Raw genomic sequence first — 18,975 nt, forward strand, 5'->3', positions numbered from 1 at the left:
GCGATCTCGTTCTTTCGGTCATGAGCCAAATCTCATGACCATAGGTGAGGGTCGGAACGTAGATTGACTGGTAAATCGAGAGATTTGCCCCCCTGCTCAGCTCTCTCTTCACTACGACGGTCCGATACAGTGACCACATCACTGCAGATACTGGACTGATCCGTCTGTCGATCTCACGCTCCAGCCATCCCTCGCTCGTGAACAAGACCACGAGATACTTAAACTCCTCCACTTGGTTCTCCGGTTGAGAACCATGGCTTCGGATTTGGAGGTGCTGATTTTCATCCCGGATGCTTCACACTCGGCTGCAAACCGCCCCAGTGCACGCTGAAGGTCCTGATTTGACGAAGCCAACAAAACCACATCGTCCACAAACAGCAGAGATGAGATTCTGTGGTTCCCAAACACAGAATCTCAACCACAGAAAAAAAAGAATACAATAATTTGAAAATCCTCTTCAACCTATATTGAATTAAATACACCACAAAGACAAGATATTTAATGCTCAAACTGATAAACTTTTTTGTTTTTGTGCAAATATTTGCTCATTTTGAAATGGATGCCTGCAACACGTTTCAAAGAAGCTGGGACAGCGGCAACAAATGACTGGGAAAGTTGATGAATGCTCAAAGAACACCTCTTTGGAACATTCCACAGGTGAACAGGTTAATTGGAAGCAGGTGAGTGTCATGATTGGGTATAAAAGGAGCATCCCCAAAATGCTCAGCCATTCACAAGCAAAAATGGGGCGAGGATCACCACTTTGTGAACAACTGCATGAAAAAATAGTCCAACAGTTTAAGAACAATGTTTCTCAACGCTCAGATGCAAGGAATGTAGCAATTTCATCATCTACATCCATAATATAATCAGAAGATTCAGAGAATCTGGAGATCTTTCTACACGTAAGCGGCAAGGCCGAAAAGCAACATTGAATGCCCGTGACCTTCGATCCCTCAGGCGGCACTGCATTAAAAATCAACATCACTGTGTAAAGGATGTTACTGCGTGGGCTCCGGAACACTTCAGAAAAACATTGTCAGTTAAACAGTTTGTTGCTACATCTACAAGTGCAAGTTAAAACCTTACGACGCAAAGTGAAAGCCATACATCAACAACATCCAGAAACGCCGCCGCCTTCTCGGTGCCCGAGCTCATTTGAAATGGACAGACGCAAAGTGGAAAAGTGTGCTGTGGTCTGATGAGTCCACATTTCAAATTGTTTTTGGAAATCATGGACGTCGTGTCCTCTGGACAAAAGAGGAAAAAGCCCATCCAGAATGTAACCAGTGCAAAGTTCAAAAGCCAGCATCTGTGATGGTATGGGGGTGTGTTAGTGCCCATGGCATGGGCAACTTACACATCTGCGATGGCACCATCAATGCTGAAAGGTACATCCAGGTTTTGGAGCAACACATGCTGCCATCCAAGCAATGTCTTTTTTAGGGACGTCCCTGCTTATTTCAGGAAGACAATGCCAAGCCACATTCTGCATGTGTTACAACAGCATGGCTTCGTAGTAAAAGAGTGCGGGTACTAGACTGACCTGCCTACAGTCCAAGCCTGTCACCCATTGAAAATGTGTGGTGCATTATGAAGCACAAAATACGACAACAGAGACTCCAGACTGTTGAACAACTGAAGTCGTACATCAAGCAAGAATGGGAAAGAATTCCACCTACAAAGCTTCAACAGTTAGTGATCTCAGTTCCAAAATGCTTATTGAGTGTTGTAAGAAGGAGAGGTGATGTAACACAGTGGTAAACATACCACTTTCCCAGCTTTTTTTAAACGTGTTGCAGGCATCCATTTCAAAATGAGCAAATATTTGCACAAAAACAATAAAGTTTATCAGTTTGAACATTAAATATCTTGTCTTTATGGTGTATTCAATTGAATATAGGTTGAAGAGGATTTGCAAATCATTGTATTCTGTTTTTATTTACATTTTACACAACGTCCCAACTTCATTGGAATTGGGGTTGTAATTCAACACATCCCATTCACAGTCCCATCCACAGGCCTAATCACCTGAAACATTTGATCTCATTCAAATGAGACAGTTTAACATATTATCTATGAATTCCTCTGGTGGTGTCAGAAAAAGTACTTCCATGGCACAAAACAACAACATGGTAAGAGTCCTCAAAGCATATTGAAGGAATCACCATCATATCTGCAAGGGACGTTGCGCTCAGCGTACGCTATGTGCAAAGTTGGCATGTCACTGATGTAACTCTTTCAAATTTTGAATGGAATCAGCAGCTCAAAAGTGACATTCAGCCCAATACACTGAAAAAAGAACCAACTTAATTGAATTGCTTCATTGGTAACACCTTAATCAATTAAGTTATTTGAAATTAAATAAATAAATGTGATTAACAAGTGTTAATCTAACAAATTTAAATTCAAGTTGAGCTGCACTAATGGAGTTCATTTGCATGAAGACAGACTTGAACTATGAATCTGACAGAGTTGATTTAACACTATTTTGAGTGGAGCCATGTGCACTTTGCCGCCGTGTTAATTGCTAATTGTGATGAGCATGATCTAATGTTCAGTGTTCAGTTCAGTGTTCAGTTCAATGTCCAGAATGCTCAGTGAAACTCAGCAATATTTAATTTTTGCCTTTCATGTATCCTGATGACACACGTGTTGTGCTGCCTCACAGGTCTGGTGGAGGACACGATAGTGTCCTGTTTGCAGTAGAGGCTGACGGTTCAAGCGTATCATTGACCGCTCGGTGTCTGCTCTTATCTTCTCTCTCTGGCCTTATCCCCACAGCAGCCAGACATGGATCAATCCCACCCGGAATTGAGTTTCACATCCCGGAAGCAGAGATGTACACATGGGTCACTTTCATCAGCTCACTGTGGCCATGGCCGTAGGTATCTGTCATGTGGCCCATTGAGTGGTTGTGACCATGAAGACACAAATTCATCACATAGCGAGGCTGCGGTGGATGAGGTCAGCGGGCAGCAACCGTTATATCTCATCTGTAGTAGTAGTAGTAATAGTAGTAGTAGTATTCACAGATTATGACTGAAAGACACGTGACAAAATATTCTGACAAATGTTCATAAAAGCATCTGTGTCATAGTTGATCAAAGGAGTATTGTGTGTATCTGAGACGTGATTGTGTGTCTGGGTGACGGCGAGGAGATGCGAGCTGAGGACCGATAACAGATGCAGTGATCCTACGTTGATCTGAACTCCAGACAGTGCTGCGCCCCCGGTGCAGGAAGGAACAAGAGAACATGAAGGGAATGATAGCAAAAGATGAGGAAGAGAGGACAGGAAAATGGAGGGGATTGATCGCCACTGACGCTGATCCAGAACACTGGAAACTGACGTTCCATCGGCTGTTATACGTAAAATGGAAATCACACAATAACACAAACATATGGAACACTGAGAATAATCTGACAACACAAACAGTACTGAAACATGTGTAAGCACTGACAAACACACACGTGTGCACACTTTGACTAAAGTTGGACACTGGCACTCGTGCTTTATCAACATAATGCAGAATTGTATATTGATACAATACTGCATTATGTTGATAAGGCACAATAAGGTGTGCGTGTGTGTGTGTGTGTGTGTGTGTGTGTGTGTGTGTGTGTGTGTGTGTGTGTGTGTGTGTGTGTGTGTGTGTGTGTGTGTGCATACGTGCACTGTTCTCTAGTTCTTCTGACATGTTTCTACCTTGCTGCCTTGCATTGGCAGGAACATGTCAGAAGAACTAGAGAACAGCGCGCGCTCTAAAGTGTGCACCTGCATATGCTCGAGCAGGAGTTGTGCACTCTGTGCAGTGTTGCACAGGTTTTCCTATCTGTGGCTGATGCAGAACTAAATTGTAAGAGAGAATTTTTTTTTTTTATTCAACTGTGTGAACAAATATGTGGAATTATTTCCCATGTTTGATTAGTTTATGTGCACCTGATGTGTTTATGTATTGTGTTGAAATGCCAAAAGTCTGCAGAGACTTGAGATATAAAATAGCACACTATTATTATATGGCTACGACAGTACGCATGCTCTAATTGGCTGGTTTCCAGTCTGATATTTTCCCATATCAAAAAAAAAAAAAAAAAAAAAAAAAGAGTATGATTAAGTCTGGTGTTTCACCATGTGTATAAGCCTTCTGGTTTAAAAAAAAAAAAAATGTAATTTAAAAAGTGTACACTGAGCTCAAAACTACAAATAGGTTTACAAACACACTGGAAAAAAGAAAAGAAAAGAAAATGAAAAATGAAAAACTTTCAAATTCCTCACTGCAGATATTCCATTTTATTATATGGCTATAACGGTACATGTGCTCTGATTGGCTGATTTCTGGTCTGATATTTTCCCATACCAGACCGTTACCATGACAATCAGTCTGGATCATGTATCAGATTTGTGACTTTGTTTACAATTTCCAAATGAAACAAAACAAAAAGTGAACAAAGAAATTATGAGCGAAGAAGAGAACCATTCTCTGTGCGAATCTTATTACACTAACGAGTTTGAATTGGAGGAATTAATAGCAAATGGGCTTGAAGAGGACATGCAAAATGAAGACCAACAAGATGAAAACACAGCTCCGAACAGCCATATAATAAACAAATTATTAACCTTGCTTGCTCGGTTAATAATCCTTTATCATTGGGTGTTTATGTGGAAAATAACAAACACAAAAATGCATTTATTAAGTGCAGAATATATCAAGTTTCCCTGTGACCCTTAATTTGAATGAGCAGTTGAAGATGTGTGTGTATCGTTTACCCAGAGGGAGACTGCACCTCAACTTCTCCAATGGTCACATGAGCTAACAAAATTGCACACAATTAATCAAACTGTGGGAATGAATTATGTGCCATATGCATGCAATAAAATTTCAGGTATAATACATTTTCCTATTTTCTCCTCTCTACCTCCACTCATACACTTCGTGCACACTGTGCACACCTTAGGTGCCAGGTCATTTAAAGGAGCAAATTTGTTATGGAGGGCTGGTGGGCATTAGCCGCAGGTGAGTTCATGTGCATCATTCTGTTTGCTTTATTTTTGGATACTCCTGCTTGTGTGTATGTGTGTGTCTGTGTGTGTGTGAAATGCACATTCGTATTACGTCATCATGTTGTGAGTGTCCGGCGTAATGCTCTGGAGTGTGCAAATCCTTTGAGGAAAGCACATCGAAGCAAAATCCTGAAGCTGACGCATTTTCATGAAATTGTATGAAGATTTCATAAGTTGCTGTGAAATGAATGAGTTTTAATTTCAGCTCAAAAATGTCCAAAGACCATAAAGCATCAATGGAAAACAAAAATGGCACAAAGGTGGACTGTATGTAAGCCTGAATGGCAGAAACAGGAGGGGAAACCTGCTGCAAAAAGGTGGATGCGTGCAGCAGAGCACAAACAGTTTGGGACTTTAAAATAAGTGCAGCTCATGCTGAGGCTTGTTTTCTAAAAGCTGCTCTGCTGCTGCTGAAGATGCACAGAAATTGTTTCAGTTTGCAGATACTGAAGCAGGTTCACGCTCCCCAGGACGTTCGCTGCTGATACAAGGAGCTGGAGGCTGAATGCTGATAGGATCTCTGTGGGGGAGTGCGAATGTGTGATCGGAGACTAAAATCATTACAGCACGCCTGGTCACCGTGTCCTTGTCTGTTCCGTTGAGCTGAGGCGGATGCTGTTCTCTACTTTACCTCCTTCGCGCCACCCCCGTGCTTGCATTCTGTTTATATATATGCTTGATCCACTTCTCTAATGTAGGTTATTGCCTCTAAAGAAAATGCAAACAGTTCCTGCAGGTGTGAGAAAGTTCTGCAACAAAATTCTTCACAGATGGAGGATCAATGCATAGATTCTTGTTAATTTGTCGAATTAATTATTATCTGCTACATTTACACCATCTTATGCCCTGATACTTGAACAAAATGATCTGATTTTCACCCCCATTTGAATGGAACACTCCAAATGACGGGTTTGTATTTGACCATAATCAGGTTCCGTCAACATCCTCACTGAACCACCAACTTTACTCAGCAGAGTACTGATTTGTGTGCTCATGATAACTTGAACAAAATATGTCTGATTTTCACCAAATTTGTACTGAACACCTCAAATGAGTATATCTCACACACATCCAAATTTGAGCATAATCCTATCCAACCAAGACCCTCTAAGGACTGTACACTTTACTCATAGTATTTTGATCATTCATTCGCTGAACCCCGTTTGTTCTTTTTAAGGTCACACGGGATGCTGGAGCCTATCTCGGTTTATATTGGGCGAGAGGCGGAGTACACTGTGGGCTGGCCACCAGTCTGTCACAGGGCGAACAAACTCATTCACGCTCTCATTCACACATACAGTCAATTTACATTTTCCAGTTCATGTAACCTGCATTTTTTTGGAGGTGGGAGGAGTCTGCAACACGTGGAGTGAAAGTAAGCAGACACAAGGAGAACATGCAAACTCTGAACAGAATGTTTATGGTTTTAATTTAGTTGTCTCTGGATTTTTTTTTTTTTTTTTTTTTGACAGTATCATCTAGCTTTTTATAATGCAACACCATCAACCCATTCATTCATTGTCTATACACACTTATTCCAATTAAGGGTCACAGGAGTTGGAGCCTATCCCAGCAGTCATTGGGCAAGAGGCAGGGTACACCGTGGACAGGCCACCAGTCTATCACAAAACCACAATAAAAAGTCAGAGAGTGCATACCTCTGCCAAGGCCACATATTGCAGAAGACTTTTTCCCAGTTTTAGATCCAAAATATGCTCTGGAAATTCAAATTAAAACCCCTCATTTTCTAGAACATTATCCATCTGCTCTCCAGATTTCATCAACATCCTCAAACAACTTTTTGAGTTAAATGCTGCTATGTGCCAAACAGTCTTCTGGATCTCAGTTCTAGAATACATTCCAGGTCACCTCCAAAACTGAGTGACTTATTTCCCAGAATATTATCTATAAGCACAACAAATTTCATTGAAGTCCATTCACTACTTTTTGAGTTATCCTGCTAAAATGCTAACAAATGCCAGTGAGAACATTGCCTCTTTAGCAGAGGTAATAAATAATTTGTTTTTTATTTTTTTTATATTTTGTCTACATATATCTGTCCCGGTGATTTTTTTTACCCAAATCCCAGTTATATCAGAAACAAATGCAGTATCAGAAGGTAAAATACGTACATGCTTCAGCAAATGTCTAGAATCTACCAAAGCCAACCGAATGCCTGGTACAGATTATCAGATGGTGGTGTTTGGTGCAGGAGTGTGCTTTGATGTTTGTAATAAAGAATAATTTCAGTCTCTTTGGTCAATTCATAGAAAGCTTCAGGTACATTTACTGACAGTGACTGTATTTAAAACCCTTATGATCACTTTTATCACTTTTACTTCTGTGCGTCTGGCTGTGTGTCAGTGTGCCTGTTGAGTTTTTTTAACAGTCATAACAGATCACATGACGCCGTGCACAACGCACGCACGCATGCACACACTTCCTTCTTCCTGTGTGACTCACTCACATTTATGTGCAGAAAGCAACTAAACAACACTTTTTAATTTTTATTTATTTATTTATCAGAACTGTTGTGTTTCTGCTTCACCCCAGCTGCACCCATGACCCCCAGTCTGCGGGGGGGGGGGGGGGGGGGGGGGGTATGTAAAGCAGCCTTCCTTGACTCTGATTGGTTGATTCTGTGCCTATAGAGGTTTTGTCCTTGAGAATGTGCAGACACGAGGCAGATAATGTTCTCACACCAGAAACTTTAGACTCGCACCAGATCAACACTGACTCGTTTCCTCACCTTCTGTCCTCACACTATCCGGAAAGGAAAAAAAAGAAGTGATGATTTAAAAAAAAAAAAAAATGCGCCTTGTGGAATCACTGAGGTGTTCCCCAAAAAGTGGCACAGGTCATATTTGTGTTGAAAATATCACAGAATTGCCTAAATTTAACATTAATATTCGTGCATCACAACAACGTGCGCACGCAAGGAGGTGCATTTTGGAATTAGGCGCGTAAAGGTTATTTTATTTTTATTTTATTCTTTCAAACTCACTGATTTTTTTAAGTGTATTCAAAGACACAACGTTGCTGGTCGACACAGAAAATAAACAATAATTTATGTAAATCTGAGGTTGTCTTCGCCGATGCAAGGTCAAGGATCTCCTTTTACCGCGCGCTCTTGGAACAGCGGAGTTTGTGCACAAGTCAGCAGCGCCACATTAACGGCCAGAGCCGCCGAAGTCCTCATGTGATCCACAGCAGATCAGCAGGCTTCGATCCAAAGTCACCCAATCAAAAAGTCTAGGTGACATTAAAAAAATTGCTGTTAATAAATAAATTTAAAAAATATGTCAAGATCCCTGCAAATTTCTGACTAACGTGAAAATTGATGTACAGCTGCAGGCTCTGATTATTTATTGCTGCTAATATGTTGTTAATGTGACTCATCATGAGTTCATCCTTACAGATGGGAGCAGGAAAAAAAATCTGACAGGGAATCAGTGCCATTTCAATGACTTTAATAAGCAAAATAGGAAACAATTTCTTCCAAAAAACAACCAAAAATAAGACAAAACAGAAACCAGCCTGAATGGAACAGTTCAAATTTGAGTGTTCAACCTTTTATATAAACAGGATTGAAAATTGATCCCCATCATCACAAAGTTATACATGGAAATGGTGAAAACAAGACAACAACCCGCTGCTGCAGTTTCAGTTCGATTTCAACACAGTTGAATCAGGAACAAACCAAAGATTGTTAAATGCATGACGTTTCAACAATATAGTCTCAAATGCAAGCACCATGCTTATTCGATATGATCTGACAGTTTGTTAATTTAAATCATTAAAATAAAAACTTTTTAACTATGCATCTGGCCAGCAGAACCAGAATCAACAAATAATAATAAAACAGACAAAAAAGTATAAGATAACATACGCATTGTTTTCATTTTGAGAATTTGAACAACCTGAATCCCCTTTTTTTTACTGACCGGCAGAAAAAAATTAGGAAAACACAGTTAATAAAATTTGTATTCTTAAATATTAAAACATTTGATTTTTTTTCTGAATTAAATGTTTAAAAATATAAATCACAAATAATAATGTGCTACAGGTGGATGTGATCATTTGATTTGATGTGCTCTTTTTTTATTAATTATTTGCACAATAGCCACATTGAATAAAAATAATAAAGAGCACCTGCTTTGTGAATTTTATAACAATCCACCCTGATGCAATGACCTGAATTCAAGTCTAACACCTGAAATCAGAGCATGTCTTCCTGCAGGGAGGCTTGTGCAAAATTCAAAATGAAAACTTTGAAATCATTATAAAAACAAAAGTGCACTTGACACCCAAAGTTTGCAAGTGCAACTAAAGGAAATAAAAATGCACTCATCTCTCAACTTTCTTTTAAAAAAAAAAGAGAAAAAAAATAAACACAACACAAAGAAAAGAAGTTCAAACCAGCCTCCTCAATCTTGTGCAGTTTTGCAGTTGCATAATATTTACAAGCCCAAAGGACACCCCCCACCCCCAAAATCCACTTTTCCAAAAAAAAAAAAAACATCACATCACTCTGCACCTTCAGTCCTGCTGCATTTCTCTACTTTACCAAAATCCCCCCAAAAAACCCCCACTATGGAGAAGCGCAAATCCACAGCATGCTCTTAATATACACGAGAAGATGAAAGTACAAAATAGAAATTATTACCATACATGTCCAGCATGCAGGATTAATATTTAATGCTGATTTTTTTTTTCCTTTTTGTGTGTATGTGTGTGGGTTTGTTTTAATATATATTTGAATATAACCAAGCAGGCAATAAATCAATGAGATGTTGCATTAAAAAAATACCCCCTCCCCCTGACTTGTTAGACAGAATTTAAATTTTGCAGAAAACGGAGGCTTGAATATTATTTTGGGGAGGGGGGATCCTTTTTCACCCCTCATGTGTGTGAGACTGCAGGCCTACTTGTTTCTTCCAAATTACAGCCGATCCCACACTATTTTACAGATTATTCTCAAAACTGCATTTTCAAAAAAAAGGTTAAAAGTTCATCCGGTTCTTGTTGAAGGAGGGGAAAAAAAGTCTCTTCACTACAAGCAACTAATCTACAAAGATGCTGCTCGAATTCTACTTTGCTCTTTGTATCGCAGTTGGCAGAGACATGGTTACATACAGAGTACTATTTGATGGATTATTCTTCTAATATGAATATAAGTGTTACTTTATTAGTATAATCATAAACAGTATGGGAGGTGTGGATTATTATCGTTTGTTCTCAGTCATTCCAAAAGTCTTTTTTTTTTTTTTTTTTTTGTCTTTAATTGTTTTTGGGTGGATGTCGTGAAGGGGTTTCACAAGAAAAGGCGATGACAGACTCACATGAAAAACTCTGGTGATGACGGGTTGTCGCTGGTCGAACCGGCCTCGCGGAAGCCGTTGTTGACCCCTGACCCCGTCAGTTTCTCGCACTTGAGTTTGTAGGCGTCCCTCTCCCTCGCCAGCCGGCTGATCTCCGCCTTCAGCTGCTCCACCTGGTTCATCAGCTGCGTCTTCTCGTTCTCCAGCACGTGCTTCTGCTGCACGCGCTTGAACCGGCAGGACTGCGCGTAGCCGCGGTTCTTCAGGGTCCTCCTCTTCTGCTTGAGGCGGATCACCTCGTCCTTGGTGAAGCCCCGCAGGTGTCTGTTGAGCTCCCGCACCGACATGGACACCAGCTGCTCGTCGGAGAAGCGGTCCTCCACGTTGAGCGCGCCGCCGCCGCCGCCGGAGCCGTGGTGCGCCGCCGACTGGCTGAGGTGGCCGTGCGCGTGGTGGTGGTGGTGATGGTGGCGGTGGTGGTGAAGGGGCTGGTGGGACTCTGGGGAGACCGGTGCCGGGCTGTCGGGGTCCTGGCTGTGGTGGTGGTGGTGGTGGTGTTGCGGGTGGTTGTGAGCGCCAGCTTGGCCCGGCAGGTCGTCAGTGTGGTGCGGGATGCCCCCGGCGTACGCGTGGTGGTGGTGCTGCTGGCTGTGGTGGTTGTGGTGGTGGTGCGGACCTCTGTAGCCCTCGAATGCGCCTTGCTGCTGCTGGTGCTGCTGCAGCTGCTGCTGAACATGCGGCGGAGGAGGATGAGCCGTGGCACCGATCAGGGCCTCCACCGCGTCCTCCGGGGTCAAGCTGAGCGTCTGCGGGTCTATCTGCTGGTGGTACCCGCCGTTCGGCATCCAGTACAGCTCCTCCAGGTGGTTCTTCTGCTCTGTGGGGCTGAAGCTGGGTGAGGAGGGCACCGAGCTGCACGGGGTGCTGATAGGAGTGGAGGACACGGAGCCTTGGGGTTGGAGCCGGTTGCACTGACGCACTCCGGCGCGCTCCAGCCCGGCCAGACCTTCCTTCTTCACATCAAACTTCATCAGGTCAAAATCGTTGACGTATTCCAGAGCCAGAGGACTGCTGGGCAGCTCCGGGCCCATGCTCATCTCCGCGCTCATGTTTGCGTCGCGACTCTTTTGCAGATGCGCAAAGGTGCTCGCGAGCGTGGCAAAAGCGGACTTATTGAGCAGCGTCTCTTCTCTCCTTTCTTGTTTCATGCAATAGTTCTTTTGGCTCCTCCACCGCTGCTGCTGCTGCGCGCTGACTTGCTGGAGCATGAAACACCGTGTGACTGGTGCGTGTGCGTGCGTGCGTGCGTGCGTGCGCGGCAGAGAAAAGTGCAGCGGAGGAAAAGTTTCACGCCGCTCTGTAAACGGTTTGCGTCATGGAGCCAACGCTCTCTGCTCGGGCAGGAGGAGGCGGAGAAGCGGCGCGTCTCAGCGCAAAAGTACCAGCTCAGTCCCTTCAGCAAAAAGTCACAAAAAAACAATACAAATAAATAGTAATAAAAAAAGAAACCCCACGTCTGGTCGCTGACACGGGCACCAGTCCTCGCTGCAACTTCTTGCTTGTAAGTCCGTTTTTTTTTTTCTCCAGGAAAAATAAGTAGGAATAAAAATAAGGCGTCTGATTTTCGCTGAGGAGCAGCTTTTCCAGCTCTGCACCGCAGAGGTTCAAACAGCCTCCTCTCCCTCTCTTTCTCTCTCTCTCTCTCCTCCTCCTCCTCCTCTCTCTGGTATCCAGCAGACTGCGCTCGGAGTCAGCGCAGCTTTATCCTTATAGCGCGCCGTGACGTCGCGCGGAAAGGCTGGAGCGTGTGCGCGCAACTCTCCAATGGGAGCGGGACTCTGCGCTGAAATAGAAGAAGAGAAGGAGGGAGGAGAGCAGAGGAGAGAAGAGGAGGAGGAAGCAGCAACAGCGACGGCGTCCTGACAGCTACAGACAGTCAGCTGACCGACTTGTCTAATAGAACAAACAGGAGGAGAGGGAGAGGACGCGCCGCTTCGTGCCTTTTTTTCTTTAATAACAGCTGCACGTTTTTTAAAGTAACTTAACTGACAGGTTAGAATTTCGTTCCATTTAAATCTACAAGAGAAACTAAATTTGTAATGTTTTAAAGACCAATTTTATTAGAAAAATTAGGTTTAGACATTTTGTTGAATCCTGTTCCTCCATGTGCATTATTATTATTATTATTATTATTATTATTATTATAAAGTGCGTGGATATCTACAACAGGTGGGGGCTGCTATATTTTTGACATTGAAATAATGGGTTGAAATGAGACGTTTGGACTTAAATAGGCAGGTTGGCTATTTCTCACCAAACGTCACAAAGAAACCAATCACTTTTAACAAATATCCAGTTGGAGTTATTTAAAACTTTTGTCCAAACAGTTGTATAACATTTTTAAATAACTTCATTATTAATTTCCGTGACGATAACTTATGTTAGTGTTGCTACAACAAAATCATTGCTTAGAAGACCATATTAAGAATATTTGTATTTGTATTTTTATTTTTTTTTTGGGGAGGGGGGGGGGTAACCCAAAGTTGTCCACGTTCAGTCCCTGCTTTTTCTTTTTTTCTTTCTTTCTTTCTTTTCTCACACGGGACTGAGCAGAAAACAGGCTCAAGGCTGCCCCTGCGTGGGCAAGCGCGTGAACCGGCCAAGACGAACTGCTTTTTTTTTTCCCCTCTTTTTTTTTTTTTGGTTTGCGTGCACATCTCGGCCAAATTCTAAAGTTCTGACTGACAACAACTCGTCTCTGTCGCGTAAACTAGTCGATATCCAACTAATTTGCCCCTTTTCCAATAAATATCTGAATAAATAAATAAAATAAATAAAGAATCCCTCCAAAAAGGTGTGCGCGCACGCCGCTGATGTGATTTGGATGTGAGCCTGCGCACGCGTCCCTGCAAAAAAAAAAAAAAAAAAAAAAAAAAAAAGAAGCTTCTCGTAAAATGAGTAAGTTTGAAGGATCGATTAGATTATCGTTTCCACCTCGTATTGATCAAGCCGGATGTAAAAGAGGCGACAATGAAGGTCTTATTTGTTTGTTTTAAATTCTTAATCACTCTGATTCGTTCAGCAATGAGCAGTACATGAACTCTCAGTCCACAAAACACCACAGCAACGGCGCCATTTCATCAATCACAAATATATCGAGGCCGTCTGAGGAATTAATCATAATTTATGTCAGTAAATATTAAATAACAATTTTAAATCAGAGAATTAAAATTGAAAGAAAATTAAACAGTTTGGAGAAGTCTTAAATTTCCGAGTTTTAACCAAACACCAGAAAGTTTTAATAAACAACAGAAGGACTTAGGACTATCACAAATTTATTTGTATTATTATCATTATTAATAATAAATACACATTTTAAAACTTTTTTAACGTTAAATAACATTGAGATTAATAATCGGTGTTAATCCCATTTAACGCACCATTAAAACAATACTGTATTTATTTCTTACATTTTGTAAGAGTACCTTTTCCGTCTATTACGCACCTTCAGCCCATTAAACGACACATTATTTTTCTTCTTCATTCCCAGAGCGCGCAGTCTATCATGGATAACACGCGCAAATTTAGGCAATTCTTCATAATAATAATAAAAAATGCAATATAACATTTAAAATCACAAAATTATGTTGAAGTTCCAAACGTCTTTATCATCTCCCCAACCTGCAGCTGCGTGCATTAGTTGTCGGCACCGATTCAAAAAAGCGCTGCGAGCTGATGCCTTTCGAAAACCTTTTTTCCGAACGATGCCGGCCCGCCGACGGCCCCATTAGGAGCCGATGCTGTCTAATATAGCCGGGAGTCCAGCGGCTAATAGATCCAGGCGGGCCTGCAGGCGGCTCTCCCCCCCCGGTCTTAACGCGCCGTAATGGAGAGACGAGATGTAAAAAAGCGTCCATGTCAGCAGCATATCGGTGGTTAATGATCTATTAAGTGATCCGTGTGCTTATGGACAGCGAAAAAAGTGTTGATGCTTGCTTATTCGCCCCCCAACGAGAGTCCCATCCTACGGATTTTAGGAATGAATAACAGAAATAAAGCTTTAAAATGTTACAGGTAACAGTTGACGCGTGGAGGCTGCAGTGGCTGCAGCGCACGTCTCACATCTCCACGTGGGCCTGCTGCTGGCTCCACACGGGAGGCCTGTGGGTGTCCTATGCACAAATGTGGATTTCTGCTCCGCGCTGACCGGAGGAGTCACATCCGCGCCGGCGCCTGGGATGTGCGTAAAGTTCTCCTGCAGAAGACGCATAAGGAGGAATACGTTTTGTTTTTTTCTTCTTTACATCATCTTCTTTTACAACCAGAACGCGACGGTGCAGTCATTTATTCACAATTCACGTGTGAGCGTTCCTGGAAACGTTGCCCAGATGCGTGTTTTGGGAAGGCCCCGTGACAGACTGAAGGATGGAGATGGAGACGCGCTTTGACGCAGGAGTCGCGGAGACAGCTGGTCCTCTGCGGCTGCACCAGAGGATTTATCCCCGCTTTCAACACCGCGCACTGATATTTTTAAACCTTTTTTAAAGTGAGTTTCCGCTTGTGGACATTGAGTTTTTCATCCCAGTGCAGGCCACGTGAACATTTTACAATCTTGTGTAAATTACAGAACGCACTAGTAACAATTTTGCCTACATGTATTATTGGAAAAACTGTAATACAGAGTTGAGTCACATATTTAAAGAGATTATTTGTACACTTATTTGTTATTTGCATATTTTGAACACGAGTTTCGCTCCTCCAACTTCATTTTTATTCCACCTACAGTGGTCTTTTACATCGTACACATACTCAGGCATTCTTGTTTACTCCGCACTGATCGATTGTCTCTGAAATCATGTATTATTTAGGCATGTCGTCTGTGCAGAGGTCGACCTCTCAGAGAGAGAGAGAGAGAGAGAGAAAGGGCGAGAGAGAGAGAGAGAAACAAAAACAAACTTATACCCGTCATTCAGAACTGATTGGCTCGGGAGTGTGTTTTTAGGAAAACAAGAGGTGAGATAAGAAGTGCAGTTTGTCTCATTAATATGAAATGCGTCTTGTTTATCTTCTAACAGACTCACCGTGCGCGTGCACAGTTCCTCGAGTGCGATCACAAGTTAATCACAGAAAAAGGAAAACTCGGGTTGATTTCTTGTGACAGGGCGCCTCTGGTGGCGCGTTTCCACATTGCTCATGGTTTGATGCGTAAAAATCAATGACGTGGTTTTTCCCCCCAACAAACAGACTGCATCTGTACTTCAAAAAACTTTGCTTGCTTAAAAAAATAAAATAAAAAATATGAAGATGCCAGACAGAGGGACGTTATGATGGGAGGCATAATCAGCTTCTTCTTAAATTATATGTCTCTGATTGACGTGCTGTAAATAAAACAGCAAATAAATGTAAGCATGCACTGTACTCTCTTAATGACAGAAAAAAAATATTAAAACCACGTTTTGCTGTAGTCATTTCAATATTATGAACTGAAATGCTATGTACAGTAATTTGACTTTCTTCCAGTTGGCTCTTTGCAGGCTTGTGCATTTTTTAAAATCATAATTTGGGCTCATGTAACCACATATTGAAGGCCACAAGAAGCAAATATCAGAGTGCAGGCATAACATCATTAAATTCAATACTGTCATGACCGCATTTTAAATCTAAAGCCAATAAGTGGTTACTGAAAGAAACATGTGACTGAATACACATGAACTATTGAACAGATAACTGCATTTTAACTCAGCATTATTTCTGGACTGTACATTTGACACAAAATCACTCAGTTCTCTGAAATTGAATCTGACATTTTAACATCACCATAAAAACATTTCATTTTGTTTTTGGGATCCGGTGACCTTCTGTATCTCTGGCCCATATTAAATTTCCAACTCAGAAAATCAGTGTCAACTGCATATATATATATATATATATATATATATCTGTGGGATATCTGAGGATTATTCTTTAAAGTGTAATGAGTATGTGACATACTCATGTAAGAGTGAGCTGACCCCAGTGTGTGCGTGAGTTTGACTTGTATGTGTGTAGGTGCTGCTGCTGCATGGGGTAGTTTTACATTTAAGTGCCAACAGGCCATTTTCTTTTCTTTTGTCATTGTCTTTATTCTCCTTTCTCCTATTCTCCTTTCCCCACATTCTGTTTTTCAACATTTTTCACAATTTTGCTTTTTGGCATTCCTTTTCTTTTCTGTTTTATAAGGTCATGTAATCTCTAGATCGACTGTCATGCCAAATCTGAAGGTGCCAAATCTGTTTTTCTGTTTTTAATTTTGCCTTTACAGTTAAGCGTGATTGGACTAAGTTAAACATCCTCAAACTCCTTGAATTCAAGGACTGTACATCAATCAATGAATCAATTTTTTTATATAGCGCCAAATCACAACAAACAGTTGCCCCAAGGCGCTTTATATTGTAAGGCAAGGCCATACAATAATTATGTAAAACCCCAACGGTCAAAACGACCCCCTGTGAGCAAGCACTTGGCTACAGTGGGAAGGAAAAACTCCCTTTTAACAGGAAGAAACCTCCAGCAGAACCAGGCTCAGGGAGGGGCAGTCTTCTGCTGGGACTGGTTGGGGCTGAGGGAGAGAACCAGGAAAAAGACATGCTGTGGAGGGGAGCAGAGATCGATCACTAATGATTAAATGCAGAGTGGTGCATACAGAGCAAAAAGAGAAAGAAACAGTGCATCATGGGAACCCCCCAGCAGTCTACGTCTATAGCAGCATAACTAAGGGATGGTTCAGGGTCACCTGATCCAGCCCTAACTATAAGCTTTAGCAAAAAGGAAAGTTTTAAGCCTAATCTTAAAAGTAGAGAGGGTGTCTGTCTCCCTGATCTGAATTGGGAGCTGGTTCCACAGGAGAGGAGCCTGAAAGCTGAAGGCTCTGCCTCCCATTCTACTCTTACAAACCCTAGGAACTACAAGTAAGCCTGCAGTCTGAGAGCAAAGCGCTCTATTGGGGTGATATGGTACTACGAGGTCCCTAAGATAAGATGGGACCTGATTATTCAAAACCTTATAAGTAAGAAGAAGAATTTTAAATTCTATTCTAGAATTAACAGGAAGCCAATGAAGAGAGGCCAATATGGGTGAGATATGCTCTCTCCTTCTAGTCCCCGTCAGTACTCTAGCTGCAGCATTTTGAATTAACTGAAGGCTTTTTAGGGAACTTTTAGGACAACCTGATAATAATGAATTACAATAGTCCAGCCTAGAGGAAATAAATGCATGAATTAGTTTTTCAGCATCACTCTGAGACAAGACCTTTCTGATTTTAGAGATATTGCGTAAATGCAAAAAAGCAGTCCTACATATTTGTTTAATATGCGCTTTGAATGACATATCCTGATCAAAAATGACTCCAAGATTTCTCACAGTATTACTAGAGGTCAGGGTAATGCCATCCAGAGTAAGGATCTGGTTAGACACCATGTTTCTAAGATTTGTGGGGCCAAGTACAATAACTTCAGTTTTATCTGAGTTTAAAAGCAGGAAATTAGAGGTCATCCATGTCTTTATGTCTGTAAGACAATCCTGCAGTTTAGCTAATTGGTGTGTGTCCTCTGGCTTCATGGATAGATAAAGCTGGGTATCATCTGCGTAACAATGAAAATTTAAGCAATACCGTCTAATAATACTGCCTAAGGGAAGCATGTATAAAGTGAATAAAATTGGTCCTAGCACAGAACCTTGTGGAACTCCATAATTAACTTTAGTCTGTGAAGAAGATTCCCCATTTACATGAACAAATTGTAATCTATTAGACAAATATGATTCAAACCACCGCAGCGCAGTGCCTTTAATACCTATGGCATGCTCTAATCTCTGTAATAAAATTTTATGGTCAACAGTATCAAAAGCAGCACTGAGGTCTAACAGAACAAGCACAGAGATGAGTCCACTGTCCAAGGCCATAAGAAGATCATTTGTAACCTTCACTAATGCTGTTTCTGTACTATGATGAATTCTAAAACCTGACTGAAACTCTTCAAATAGACCATTCCTCTGCAGATGATCAGATGTTACATGTACAAATGCTTTTATCTTTATTGAAATTTCCTGCCGAAACAGCATGTTTTTCTCACAGAAGTCCATATTATGATGTGAGACATGCCTGTTGAGTTGGTCTGTGCTCTGTGTAAAAAAAGGGTCCATTTCTACTTCTGTGTTGCTGAAAGTCGTGAACAGCATTTGGAGATGGGTGTGTGGCTGTCTGCTTTGAAGGTAGTATTAAGCAGGATGACACAACAAGAAGTAATGTACGTGGGGGAGGTGGTCTAGTGGTTAAGGTGTTGGGCTTGAGTCCAGAAGATCATGGGGTCAAATCCCCGCCTGACTGGAAAATCACTAAGGGAATCCCCTATTGCTCCCAGTGTGTAGTGGGCGCCTTGTATGGCAGCACCCTGACATCGGGGTGAATGTGAGGCATAATTGTAAAGCACTTTGAGCGTCTGATACAGATGAAAAAGCGCTATATAAATCCATTTATATAGTCCATTTACCATTTAATGCAGATCTGACAGGATTTCTGATTGGTAATGTAGTGTTTGGTAAGGACATAGAAGAC

The 18,975-nt window shown here is 41.7% G+C and overlaps 1 protein-coding gene across 1 annotated transcript; it reads right to left on the reverse strand.

Annotated features, from left to right (window-relative positions):
• Nucleotides 1-8,512: 8,512 nt before the first annotated feature.
• mafba (v-maf avian musculoaponeurotic fibrosarcoma oncogene homolog Ba) lies at nucleotides 8,513-12,131 on the reverse strand. The gene has a single exon (XM_034172599.1). The coding sequence runs from the start codon at nucleotides 11,651-11,653 to the stop codon at nucleotides 10,403-10,405; it is 1,251 nt and encodes a 416-aa protein (XP_034028490.1). The 5' UTR covers nucleotides 11,654-12,131; the 3' UTR covers nucleotides 8,513-10,402.
• Between the last annotated feature and the right edge of the window lie 6,844 nt (nucleotides 12,132-18,975).

The sequence above is a fragment of the Thalassophryne amazonica genome, chromosome 6 (genome assembly GCF_902500255.1).
Source record: "Thalassophryne amazonica chromosome 6, fThaAma1.1, whole genome shotgun sequence".
Taxonomy (NCBI): Eukaryota; Metazoa; Chordata; class Actinopteri; order Batrachoidiformes; family Batrachoididae; genus Thalassophryne; species Thalassophryne amazonica.